The sequence below is a fragment of the Nerophis ophidion genome, linkage group LG06 (genome assembly GCF_033978795.1).
Source record: "Nerophis ophidion isolate RoL-2023_Sa linkage group LG06, RoL_Noph_v1.0, whole genome shotgun sequence".
NCBI classification, from domain to species: Eukaryota; Metazoa; Chordata; class Actinopteri; order Syngnathiformes; family Syngnathidae; genus Nerophis; species Nerophis ophidion.
This window is the reverse complement of record NC_084616.1, coordinates 52,292,688-52,306,904: the sequence shown is the minus strand read 5'-3', so window position 1 is coordinate 52,306,904 and position 14,217 is coordinate 52,292,688. Positions and strand designations below refer to the sequence as shown.

General features: G+C 38.5%; 1 protein-coding gene across 1 annotated transcript in view; it reads left to right on the top strand.

The window, feature by feature from the left end:
* Positions 1 to 14,217, top strand: part of LOC133554906 (dedicator of cytokinesis protein 3-like) — a 76,609-nt gene that overhangs the window by 41,655 nt on the left and 20,737 nt on the right. Inside the window, exons 33-39 of the mRNA XM_061904174.1 lie at positions 52 to 145; positions 3,074 to 3,222; positions 5,477 to 5,563; positions 5,657 to 5,761; positions 6,058 to 6,199; positions 11,060 to 11,226; positions 12,487 to 12,573. Coding sequence (XP_061760158.1) covers positions 52 to 145; positions 3,074 to 3,222; positions 5,477 to 5,563; positions 5,657 to 5,761; positions 6,058 to 6,199; positions 11,060 to 11,226; positions 12,487 to 12,573 — 831 coding nt within the window. The remainder of the gene's footprint in view (positions 1 to 51; positions 146 to 3,073; positions 3,223 to 5,476; positions 5,564 to 5,656; positions 5,762 to 6,057; positions 6,200 to 11,059; positions 11,227 to 12,486; positions 12,574 to 14,217) is intronic.

Genomic DNA, 14,217 nt, shown 5'->3' with positions numbered 1-14,217 from the left:
CAGAACCCTTAGGATTTGATCAATTAACTTGTTTTCTTTACTCAAACTCAGAACTTCTACAAGTCAGAGGTAAACAAAGAGGACATGTACATCCGCTACATCCATAAGCTGTGTGACCTACATCTCCAAGCTGAAGACTTCACAGGTAGCAGAGATGCACACATTTCCTGAGTTTTATGTGCAATCTTCAGTGTCAGCAAAGTGAAATTTATGTTTGGGTTTGTTGCTACAGAACACCTTAAGGCTTAGGTCTTAAATAAGTTGTTTTACCTTCTAAAATCTCTGCTTCTGCTCTTATAGCCTGAAGGTATAACTGACTAAAGTGTTTGGTTTAAGGGAAACCACATAATACATATGGACATTACTTATTCAGGCCTATAGTATATTTAATAGACTAAGGAAGGAGTATGAATTCACATAAACTACTGGATTGTGACAGCGCAGTTGTCAGTAAATTCAATCATTGTGATGAGTCAAATATGGTTTGTTAATGGCAGCACTTTGCAAGTAAATGCTGACAAATATGACTCATGAGACCTTATTGATTACATACACAAAATCATCAAGCAGCAGTAAAACCAATTTTAGAAATGTTTTTAAAAGTGATTGCACACAAGGCTAATCGGTCCCTCGAGGATTTTGCAGGCTTTTTTGTGATTGTTGCAGCCTAAAATGTTTGAATTAGAGGCAACTTTTTTAGAAAGTGGCGAAAAAAGTTGCAATGATTTGAGGCTTATTTTTTTCATCAGCAATAAAATGGATTTGTTATTAATGTTGTAAGTGTTCCTTGCAACCTTAACCACAAAAATCATATTGTTTCAAGAAAAAAAATAGCAATCCAATCTGATGAACTCCTGCATTTGGCACCTTTAGCGACTCGGCTGCAGCCAACAACACATACAGTGGGGCAAAAAAGTATTTAGTCAGCCACCGATTGTGCAAGTTCTCCCACTTAAAATGATGACAGAGGTCTTTAATTTTCATCATAGGTACACTTTAACTGTGAGAGACAGAATGTGAAAAACAAATCATCAAGGAATTCACATTGTAGGAATTTTAAAGAATTTATTTGTAAATTATGGTGGAAAACAAGTATTTGGTCAACCATTTAAAGCTCTCCCTGATGGAAGGAGGTTTTGGCTCAAAATATCACGATACATGGCCCCATTCATTCTTTCCTTAACACGGATCAATCGTCCTGTCCCCTTAGCAGGAAAAGAGCCCCAAAGCATGATGTTTCCACCCCCATGCTTCACAGTAGGTATGGTGTTCTTGGGACACAACTCAGAATTCTTGTTCCTCCAAACACAATGAGTTGAATTTATACCAAAATGGATACATGGATGATACAGCAGAGGATTGGGAGAATGTCATGTGGTCAGATGAAACCGAAATAGAACTTTTTGGTATAAACTCAACTTGTCGTGTTTGGAGGAAGAAGAATACTGAGTTGCATCCCAAGAACACCAAACCTACTGTGAAGCATGGGGGTGGAAACATCATGCTTTGGGGCTGTTTTTCTGCTAAGGGGACAGGACGATTGATCAGTGTCAAGGAAAGAATGAATGGGGCCATGTATCGTGAGATTTTGAGCCAAAACCTCCTTCCATCAGTGAGAGCTTTGAATGGTTGACCAAATACTTATTTTCCACCATAATTTACAAATAAATTCTTTAAAATTCTTACAATGTGAATTCCTGGATTTTTTTTTCACATTCTGTCTCTCACAGTTGAAGTGTACCTATGATGAAAATTACAGACCTCTGTCATCATTTTAAGTGGGAGAACTTCCACAATCGGTGGCTGACTAAATACTTTTTTGCCCCACTGTAGATATATATAAATATATACATATATATACATATATATATATAAATATATATATATATATATATATATATATATATATATATATATATATATATATATATATATATATATATATATATATATATATATATATATATATATATATATATATGTTTGTATATATATGGATAGATATACAGTACAGGTCAAATGTTTGGACACACCTTCTCATTCAATGTGTTTTTTTGATTTTCATGGCTATTCACATTGTAGATTGTAACTGAAGGCATCAAAACTATGAATGAACACATGTGGAGTTATGTGCTTAAAAAAGGAAATTAACTAATGCGATTGGGACATTATAAAGTCCTGGAGGGCCTGTTTAATGTGCTACAATTAATATTCATTAATTTAAAAAAAGCACAAACAATTCAAGCGTTATTATTAGTAGGAGAACATTGGGTTTATTTATGCACTAACTGCTTATAACTATAACCTCACTCTCGCCAGATCCTTGTAGTTCGCTGAGCTCCACACAAGGATTTGGACTCCTTCAAGATAGCAAAAAATAATGAACCAATCAGGATCGCCAGAAACAACAATGGCGGCCCACAGCAAGGAGTCGTGTGCTGACATTGATTCTGCTATTGCAACTGTTTTGCGACATCGATCATCTACTGACATTGCTGCGTTGTTTTAGTAAAAGTTATCCAATATGTCGGCTGTCCTGTTTTGGATTTCCCAGTATTGCTCTCTTCAGCGTCATGTGTTGATTTAGATGCGAGTGGTTGAAGTAGCACTTCATTCAAGATAACGGACAAGTGGGTTATCCAATCACATACAATTATTATTTTACAAGGCCCTGCCTTCTGAAATACATCTCCTATTGAAAAGTCCCAGATCCTTGTGTGGAGCTCAGCGAACTACAAGGGTCTGGCGAGAGTCAGGTTATTGTAACTATGCATTTCAGCAAGATACAGGGCTCCACAAAGGAGTGTGGTAGATTAGGTTTCTGCTGTGAGTCTGCACTTTGTTCCTCTGGTAATAAATATAAAAGAGTAACTAGACTCTTGGCAACTTCTGACATATGTTCATAAAAATGTGTCCTAAAATGTCCTGAAGGTATCAGCATGATGTCGTGTTCAAACTGTTGAAAATCTGTTGTAGCTTTTTATGAGCGAGTAGGTATTACAGTACTGTGTGTGTACATTACATCACACTTTCTTTTTTTGCTGACCTTCAACTTGTGATTCTTTGCCAACAGAGGCAGCATTCACCCTGTTATTGTACTGGGAGCTGCTACAGTGGGAGGACCGGCCCTTAAGGGATTTTCTCCACTATCCTTGCCAAAGCGAGTGGCAACGCAAGGAGAACCTAAGCCGCAAAATCCTCCACTACTTCAACAAGGGCAAGGCAAGAGAACTTTTAGATATATTTTCCTGACATATAACAAGGATTTAATTTTCAAATGAGTACTTAATTTCTGACCTGTACCAGACTCATCTAGAGCTGAACTGTGACAATGACTACGTTTACACTGCAGGCCAAAGTGGCCCAAATCAAATTTGTTTGAGATCTGATTTTTTTCAGCTGACTGTTTACACTACAAGGAAATGTGATTTTAATCAGACTCCAATGTAAACGCGCACAAGCCCCAATGTGGCCACAATATGGCCTCGACATCACTTGCATGCACACTTCGATAAATTCAAAGTTTCTATCAATCAAAGTTCATTTATATAGCCCTAAATCTAAAGTGTCTCAAAGGGCTGCACAAGCCACAACAGCATCCTTGGCTCAGATCCCACATCAGGGTAAGAAAAAACTCAACCCAATGTGCTACAATGAGAAACCTTGGAGGGGACCACAGATGTGGGGACTCCCCAAAATAGGAAGCCCTGTAACAACCAAAAACTATTTGTAACTGAAGCTGTAACACATTGTCTTCATCTGAATCGACATTTGTTGAATTGAAAACCTGCGATAGAAATGAAATGCATTCCTAGTTTCTTTCCAAGGAATATTCCTCGACAACATGCATATTTTTGACCCTGCAAAATATCCATCCATCCATTTTCTACCGCTTATTCCCTTGGGTGTCGCGGGGGGTGCTGGTGCCTATCTCAGCTACAATCGGGCGGAAGGCGGCGTACACCCTGGACATGTCGCTACCTCATCGCAGGGCCAACACAGATAGACAGACAACATTCACACTCACATTCAGACACTCGGGACAATTTAGTGTTGCCAATCAACCTATCCCCAGGTGCATGTCTTTGGAAGTGGGATAAAGCCGGAGTACCCGGAGGGAACCCACGCATTCACGGGGAGAACATGCAAACGTTTCCCTGCAAAATATGTCTCTCAAAAATCTATATAGTAGATCATATATTAACATTCTGTAAATGTGTAGATAAAGCAGTTGTTCACTTACAATGGGGCAAAAAAGTATTTAGTGTGTTTGGAGGAAGAAGAATACTGAGTTGCATCCCAAGAACACCAAACCTACCGTGAAGCATGGGGGAGGAAACATCATCCTTTGCGGCTGTTTTTCTGCTAAGGGGACAGGACGATTAATCCGTGTTAAGGAAAGAATGAATGGGGCCATGTATCGTGAGATTTTGAGCCAAAACCTCCTTCCATCAGTGAGAGCTTTGAATGGTTGACCAAATACTTATTTTCCACCATAATTTACAAATAAATTCTTTAAAATTCCTACAATGTGAATTCCTGGATTTTCTTTTCATATTCTGTCTCTCACAGTTGAAAATTACAGACCTCTGTCATCATTTTAAGTGGGAAAACTTGCACAATCGGTGGCCAACTAAATACTTTTTTGCCCCACTGTAGATATTTTGAAAAAACACCAAAACATGGGTTAGTTTTCCATCCATCCATTCATTTTTACCGCTTGTCCCTTTTGGGGCCGCTGGAGCCTATCCCAGCTGCATTCGGGCGGTAGGCGGCGTACACCTTGGACAAGTCGCCACTCATACTGGGATATTCCTCTGCTGTCAGATCAAGCGCTATTTCATAATAATAATTGTAAATGATCCAGTCTCCACTGAGCGGGACAAGCGGTAAAAAAGGGATGGATAAACGATATAAATATATAAATTCTGTCCGTTCTGCAATTCGGGTCAGATGTCTTCTAAAATGTGATTAGCTTTTAAGATTCCCTCTTTCCTTGACAAATGATATCATGTATAATTGCAGTTAAGACAGAAAATCATTGAGAAGCACTTCTTTAGATAAATAATTAATGCTAAATAACCCTAATTCTACTGAATAAAAATATTTTGCACTGAATGTTATGTTAACAGGACATCTTGCACTGTAAGTCAGTTGACTTATTTTTCACTGTGGTTACATACTTTGTGGAATCACGTAAAACCATTCACTTCATTTATGTGTCTTTTGTTACAATTAAAAATGAGTTAAAATCAGGTTTGCGAATCAACATCGAACTCTAACGTGTGGAGCAGAGATCATAAGCAATGATAGTTTGACTATTCGACTAACCGAACAAATAATTGCTGACTACTCGACCATTAAAATAATTATTAGTTGCAGCCCGATACTGGACTCGTAATACTTTATTTGCCTGCTCGGCTTGTTTCAAAGGAAAATCCAAGATAATTCTCTCCATGCTTTATGTGGCATACAGTGTTGGGAATACGGTATCTCGCTCTGCCGGGAGCTGGCTTTCCAGTATGAGACGTTATACGATTACCAGAGCCTCAGCTGGATACGGGTAAGTCAAGTCATCTTTAGAACAAACATTCACATCCTAATCATCTACCTGTCTGATTAAAGCATTTATCCATCATGTGTCATTCCGTATCAGAAAATGGAGGCAGCTTACTACGACAACATTATTGAGCAGCAGAGAATCGAACCCGAGTTTTTCCGAATGGGCTTCTATGGCAGGAAGTTTCCCTTCTTCCTCAGGGTAAGACTTTGCACGTTTAGTCTGGTACCGTCTGTGTTGGCACGGTTAAGATTCTGCTGACATGGCTCCTCTGCTCCTTGGTGCTTCAGGATGAGACAATGTCACTTGAGTAAGACAGAGTATGCAGGAAATTTGCTCTAAATGTAAATTAAAAAAAAAAAAAGATGAGTGAATTCCCTCTTGTTTAAACAATCTGTTTTTATTGCTGGTATTGACTTTCCCCCTCACAGTGACAATTAAAGATGCTCTTACTCCAGTTACTACCTTTCAATTGTGTAAACTCTGCCTGTTTGCAGAACAAAGAGTTTGTGTGTCGTGGCTATGACTACGAACGGCTCGAGGACTTCCAGCAAAGGATGCTGGGAGAATTTCCGCAAGCCATCGCCATGCAGCATCCCAACCAACCCGATGACACCATCATGCAAAGTGATGCTCAGTGTATCCCAATTAATGTCACTGATGATGCAATGTTAGCTTCCTCTGTGTCTAAAAGATAGTGAAGTACAGAAATGAGAGTTTGTGGGACCAATTAGATTTACTTTTTTAGGAATGTATATAACTGCCCCAATTTTTTTTGTATAAACTCCTACATTGTGTACACGACATTGGTAATACTTACATGATCTAATGAGATGCAATAGAAGTGTTACAGTCCAGTAAAGCACAGCTTGGAACATGTCACAGTAGTGTGGGTATTGACCCCATGATGCAGAAACAGCAGGCAAAGTGCAGGTAAAATAATTTATTAACAGAAAACTAGTGCACCAAGGTAATGCACAAAAACAAATTTAGCAAGCATAGGGGAGGCTATGCTGCAAGGAGGTTGAAAGCCCACAAAGCAAAACCATGAGGTCATATAAGGCATCTTGATTGTCAACCAGAAACAGGTGTGTCTCGATTGCCAATCAATTTCTTCTTTTGCCACCAAAATGGTGGCAAAAGAAGAAAAGAAGGTCGTACAAACTAAAATAAGTGCGAGACAGGAAACAATCCAAAACACTGTAACATAAAGTCCAAACTTACCACGACAACAAGAGCTGTATTTTTTACAAAATAATATCACTTGGGTTTTTCCATATGAGCCCACACAGATGTATTTCCTGTATCAGCATATATTTGGTTTTCAAATATACACATAACATTTATAAATGTGACCCTAAAGATTTTAAAAAGGCCCAAAAAGTTGGTCTACTTCTTGAATTTTGATTCAAAACCTTCACTGTAGACAGGGGCGGAGTAGCAGAATTTCAAGGGCTTGTGCCTGACGGGGGTCCCCAAATATAGGATTTTGGGACAACAGTTTGCCACGAAGGCACCAATGTTGTTTTTTTTTTAAAGTAATGGGGCACAGAATTTCTCACGGCGCATCTGCCCTTTGGAAAGCTTGCATATTTGAATGCTTAAGACTGTTCAGAAGATGCCTAATAGAATACATTGTAGTTGACTATGCCCAAGTACCGTATTTTGCGGGCTATAGAGCGCACCATTATTTAAGCTACACCCACCAAATTTTAAATGAAATAAATATCTTTACCTATATTAGTCACATATACCAGTCTGAATGATTTTGTAAACACTTACAGTTGTGATCAAAATTATTCAACGCCCACACAATTTTGGTGTTTTAGCAAGTTGGACATGTATTCTGTATTTTGTTCACAGTCATATCAAATAAAGATGAATTAAATAGACAAATGCAACTTGATTTACAACATTATATTTTGTAACACACCAAACAGTGTCATTTCTCTTAATATCTCATTGACAAAATTATTCAGCCCCTTGAAGATCATAACTCTTAAGAACAGAATTTGAATAAGGTATTTTCAATCAGGTGTTGAACACACCTGTAGATGTGATTAGAACCATAACGAGCAACAATTAAACTGATTGAAAAAGACTGTGATGCTCAGCTTCTTGTAGATGGTCAATGGTGTATTTGCAACATGGTGAAGTCCAGGGAGTGGTCAAAGAAGTCAAGAGAGGAGGTAATTTCTCTTCATAAGAAAGGATATGGATATAAGAAAATAGCAAATACATTACACATTCCAAGAGACACAGTTGAGGACATAATTTGCAAGTTTAAAGCTAAAGGCACAGTGGAAACACTACCTGGGCGTGGTAGAAAGACGATGCTGTGTGCAACTGCTCTCTGGTATTTGAAGCGTACAGTGGTGAAAAACCCCCAAGTAACAACTGAGGAACTACAACAGGACATTGCAGAGGGGGGAACGCAGGTTTCGTCCCAGACAATAAGGCGCGCACTACGAGATGAAGGCCTCCATGCCAGAACTCCCAGGTGCACCCCACTTCTGACTACCAGGCACAAGGAAATAGACTCCAGTATGCCAAAAATCATCTGGATAAACCCCAAAGGTTTTGGGAAACTGTTCTATGGAGTGATGAGACAAAACTGGAACTCTTTGGGCCTATGAATCAACGTTATGTCTGGAGGAGAAAAAATGAAGCTTACAAAGAGAAGAACACCTTTCCTACTGTTAAGCATGGTGGGGGGTCAATCATGCTCTGGGGCTGTTTCTCTGCCTCAGGTACCGGGAATCTCCAGCGCGTTCAAGGCATTATGAATTCTATTTCCTACCAGGATATATTAGCTGCAAATGTCATGAAGTCAGTGACGAAGTTGAAGCTTGGGAGACGTTGGACCTTCCAACAGGACAACGATCCCAAGCATACCTCCAAATCACCATCAGAGTCGTTGCAGAAGAAGGGCTGGAAGACTGGAGTGGCCTTCCCAGTCGCCAGACCTAAATCCTATAGAAAACCTGTGGTGGGACTTGAAGAAGGCAGTTGCAGCACGCAAGCCCAAGAATATGAATGAACTGGAGGCCTTTGCCCAAGAGGAATGGGCTAAAATACCTGTAGATCGTTGCAAGAAGCTTGTGTCCGGTTATGTATCACGTTTGAAGGATGTAATTACTGCCAAAGGGTGTTCTACTAAGTACTAAAGATGAATGTAACTAGGGGGTTGAATCATTTTGTCAATGAGATATTAAGAAAAATGTCCTTTTTTGCTATTTTGTAAAATACTGTGTTACAATTTAAGTTGCATTTGTCTATTGACACATCTTTATTTGATATGACTATAAACAAAATACGGAATACATGTCCAACTTGCTAAAACACCAAAATTGTGTGGGGATTGAATAATTTTGATCACAACTGTATTTACATACCTTAATTGTTTCTAAATGCTGTCTGTAACACTGCAGTAAAACAGCTGATCCAACAGAACAGAAGTCATCGTCATGGACCCACTAGTTGCGGAAGCTAGCTCTCCAACCAGTGAAACAGACTCGATAACTCCATGCTGAGGTTTTGGTAAATTTACAAAACTGAAGCAATCCAAAAAGAATGCTATAGTAAGTTAATAATAGTGAGACAGACACTTGTGAATGTGTTAGCATAATTGCTAATGCTAACAACACTAGTTTGATTACATTACGACAAATTTGCATGAAAACACTCCTCCAGACATCACATCCTTTTTCTACCGCTTGTACCTTTTGAGGTCGCGGGGCGTGCTGTAGCCTATCTCAGCTGCATTCGGGCGGAAAGCTGGCTACACTCAGGACAAGTCGCCACCTCATCACAGGGCCAACACAAATAAATAGACAACATTCACACTCTGGGGCCAACTTAGTGTTGCCAATCAACCTATCCCCAGGTGCATGTCTTTGGAGGTGGGAGGAAGCCGGAGTACCCGGAGGGGACCCAGGCTGTCACAGGGAAAACATGCAAACTCCACACAGAAAGATCCCGTGCCCAGGATTTTAGTTCTATTGTAAATTTTACTTGGAAGGATGAATGAAGAATCCATAGGAGTAGAAAAAGCTGAGGAAAAAATATTTTCGGTACAAGGAAAGTATGAATTGTTTTAGTTCTATTGCAAATTTTACTTGGAATGATGAATGAAGAATCCATAGGAGTAGAAAAAGCTGAGGACGAATATTTTCGGTACAAGGAAAGTATGAATTGTTTTAGTTCTATTGTAAATTTTACTTGGAATGATGAATGAAGAATCCATTGGAGTGGAAAAAGCTGAGGACGAATATTTTCGGTACAAGGAAAGTATGAATTATTTTAGTTCTATTGTGAATTTTACTTGGAAGGATGAATGAAGAATCCATAGGAGTAGAAAAAGCTGAGGACAAATATTTTCGTTGCAAGGAAAGCATGAATTGTTTTAGTTCTATTGCAAATCTTACTTGGAATGATGAATGAAGAATCCATAGGAGTAGAAAAAGCTATTGATGAGTATTTTCGGTATAAGGAAAAAAACAGGAAGTACATTGTCAACCCGCAGCAGCTGCAGTGAGCCAACTCGTCAAGAAAACTGCGCCGTAACAGTTAGCGCAAACAATAACGCATCTTTAAAAAAAATTAAAGTACCAATGATTGTCACACACACACTAGGTGTGGTGAATTTTATCCTCTGCATTCGACCCATCACCTTGTTCACCCCCTGGGAGGTGAGGGGAGCAGTGGGCACCAGCAGTGCCGCGCCCGGGAATAATTTTTTGGTGATTTAACCCCCAATTCCAACCCTTGTTGCTGAGTGCCAAGCAGGGAGGTAATGGGTCCCATTTTTATAGTCCTTGGTATGACTCGGCCGGGGTTTGAACTCACAACCTACCGATCTCAGGGTGGACACTCTAACTTCCAGTGTGTCTGTTGGTCCATCCATCCATCCATCCATTTTTTACCGCTTGTCCCGTTTGGGGTTGCGAGGGGTCGCTGGTGCTTATCTCAGCTGCATTCGGGCGGAAGTCGGGGTACACCCTGGACAAGTCACCACCTCATTACAGGGCCAACACAGATAGACAGACAACATTCACACTCACATTCACACACTAGGGCCAATTTAGTGTTGCGAATCAACCTATCCACGCAGTAACGGGGGAGAACATGCAAACTCCAAACAGAAAGATCCCGAGTCCGGGATTGAACCCAGGACAACTTAGAACCTTCGTATTGTGAGGCACATGCACTAACCTGTGTACTGTTGGTGTTCTATGAAAATAACTTTTTAAATACGTACTGTCACCGGGGAAAAATCCACAAACTAGCCACAACCTTTTATAAGCCGCAGGGTTCAAAGCATAAGAAAAAAAGTAGTGGCCTATAGTCTGGCCAATACAGAACTTGTATACTATAGTGTTAAATGGTTCTATAATGTGTATTTTCTGTACAAAAGGAAACAAAACATGTACTGTATGTCCATCAAGTGCCATCTTTTCTTCCTGCCTGTCAGTGTGCTCCTTGACGCAAAGCTTGTAGACTTGCAGATCTACGCGGTGACTCCGGTGTCAGACATCTCTGATGTGCCTCAACTGGAGCGCGTGCCCGAGAGGATCAAGAGCTTCTACCGCATAAACAATGTCAGCCGCTTCCACTATGACAGGCCTTTCCACAAAGGCCCCAAGGACCGCGAGAATGAGTTCAGGGTACGGTGAGGCAACCGTGACACTGATTGAATTTCGATGTTGCAACGCATCAAACAGGAAGTAGATCAGGCTGGGGTAAATGACTCAGGTCGTGAAGGTTTTTTTTGTCATCTGACGCGCCTCGTGCCCCCTTGTGGTATTAATGGGCAACGTCCGTATCCATGCAGCAGTCACATTGGTCATTATTTTGTGCGGGGCAAGAGGACATTTTAATCGCAGAAGTAGAAAGGAAGCTGTTAATGGTAAAAAATAATATACACAGACTTCATAAATGAACATTCAGTTAAATTACAACCATTTTAGTTTGTAAAAGTGGATCTTTTAACTTTTTTTCAACATGGCATTGTTTAGAAAAGCAAACGAATAAGCTGATATTACACCACTAATCGGTATCCATTATCAAAAAGAAGTCTGCTTTATTGTCACAGCCCGACTTTTTCCTTACACCTCATCAACCTGTAAGTGTTTTGAGCAGGGGTGTCAAACTCATTTTAGATCGGGGGCCACATGAAGAAAAATCTACTCCTAAGTGGGCCGGACTGCTAAAATCACGGCACGATAACTTAAAAATGAAGACAACTTCAGATTTTTTTCTTTGTTTGAAAACAGAACAAGCACATTCTGAAAATGCTCAAATCATAATGTTGTTGGGTTTTTTTTACACTTACATGTAGCGGTTAATACTATTCTATCTTTATTTGTCGTTATTTATACTTTCTGAATAAACTATGTGATAATGTTTATCAGTCAACTCATTGGTGTTCATTTACAATCTATCAAGATGAAAAAAATATCAAAATCAACTTACAGGATGTTATTTATGTTGTTTGCTCATTTTCCTCGACGACTGCACTAATATGCGGTTTATTTTTATTTTTTACATATGTAGCATCATCTACAAAGATACAAATAATTGCTATTGCAACATCTAGTGGACACATTTAGAACAGCAGTTTCTATCATTCAAAAATTTCGGCTCATTTTTATACTTTGCAAACTCATCCCTAAAACCTGATCAGGCCCGCGGGTCGTACGTTTGACATCCCTGGTTTAGAAGGCCACACACTACACTCTAGTTGTATCCAACACAGTGGCCCAAATATAAAACCCAGAGCTTTTCACTTCAACGTATGCTGCACTGACCGACATGTCTCCTTGAAGGGATAAGGCCTATTTACACTTTGTTACACACTGACCTCAATGGTGATGCTCAATGCAAATGAAGAGGAACTCACCCCTTGTTGTCTGCTTGCATAACAGAGCCTTTGGATTGAGAGAACCACCCTCATCCTCTCACGCCCTCTCCCAGGAATCTCCCGCTGGGCTGAGGTGGACAGGAGAGAAGTGGTAAGGAACACCGTTGTATTTAGAACACCGTTTATCATGCTTTCAGTGCTTATCTTTGATCATCTTTCAAACATTCACACTTCGGGTTCACACTTGCACAATACAAGAACATCTTTAAAAATTCAAAAATTAAACAATTATGCATCAGACATCAGGTGTTACTTTAATATGTTTGTAGTGGTGGTTGTAGTTTGCATTGATCTGGAACTGCAGTGGAAGATATCAAAATACTGTAGCTTATTTATCTTTCAGAATAGCAATGGCTAGTTGGTCATTGGTTTGTTAGTACAAACCCCGTTTCCATATGAGTTGGGAAATTGTGTTGGATGTAAATATGAACGGAATACAATGATTTGCAAATCATTGTATTACGTTTATATTTACATCTAAATGTATGTTGATGGTTGCTTAGTACAAGACTTTAGTTAAAAAATAAATACTTTTGAAAACTTTAGATATTCAATAATTTCTTCATTATACATCCCAGTATTTTGGAAACTGCATACAGTCTCGAGTTGGTTGATCTCATTTTAGAAAAAAAAAGTATTGCTGATTTTTTTGAATAAAATATTGTTTTAGTTTGTATGTTCAATTGATGTATTAATATACATTATGTTGTCTCAAAAAGATCCACATATAGGGTGTCAAGATTATTATACAAGTCTCATTTCGAAAAAATAAATATTTTGCTGATTTTTATAAGAAATATTTTTTTTTTCAATATCTTTATTAATATTCATTATAGTGTCTCAAAAAGACCCACATGACACATATAGGGTGTCTAGATTAGTATGCAAGTCTCATTTTGTAAAAAATCAATTTTTTCAGATTTTTGAGAAATATTTTTAGTATTTAATTTTCAATAGTTTTGTGAATATATACTATATCGTCTCAAAACACTTGGCACAGGTGGTGTCTAGATAAAAATACAAGTTTTATTTAAAAAAAAACAACTATATTTTCTGAATTTTAAAAAATATTTTTAGCTTTATAATTTCAATAGTTTTATGATTTAACCTTGTAATGTCTCAAGAAAACACAACACAGATGTCTAGTTAGACAAGTCTTATTTTTGGGGAAAAAATATGTTGCTGTTTTTTCAGAAATATATTTTGTTTAATTTTTTAATAGCTTATCGAATATACATTATGGTCTCAAAAACCCATCACGAATGATGGTGTGTTGTTGAACACAATATACATCTTCTTTTGGAAACACATATATGATTCAATGCAGTTCAACACCACTGCAAAATATAATCCCAATACTACACATTAGTTAAAACGATAGATAGATAGTACTTTATTGATTCCTTCAGGAGAGTTCCCTCAGGAAAAAAAAAATCAGTGACATTCAAAACTGAGCATTATTATTTTGGTAAAATACGTACATTTAATTAATCTCTTGTATCAAGTCTTATTCGAATTGCAATTCTATCGTTTTAACTCTGAGGTTGCATCCTCTTGGGTTCAAATCTTCTATATCAGTAGTTCTCAAACCTTTTTCACTAAGTATTAACTCAAAAAAAGACATGGCTATCCAAGTACTACTGTAATGGCCGACATTAAAATACAGTAGCAAAGTAAGAGTAAGTATTCTTTAAAAAACAACACAGAGGTTTTATTTAACAAGTATGTTTAATAT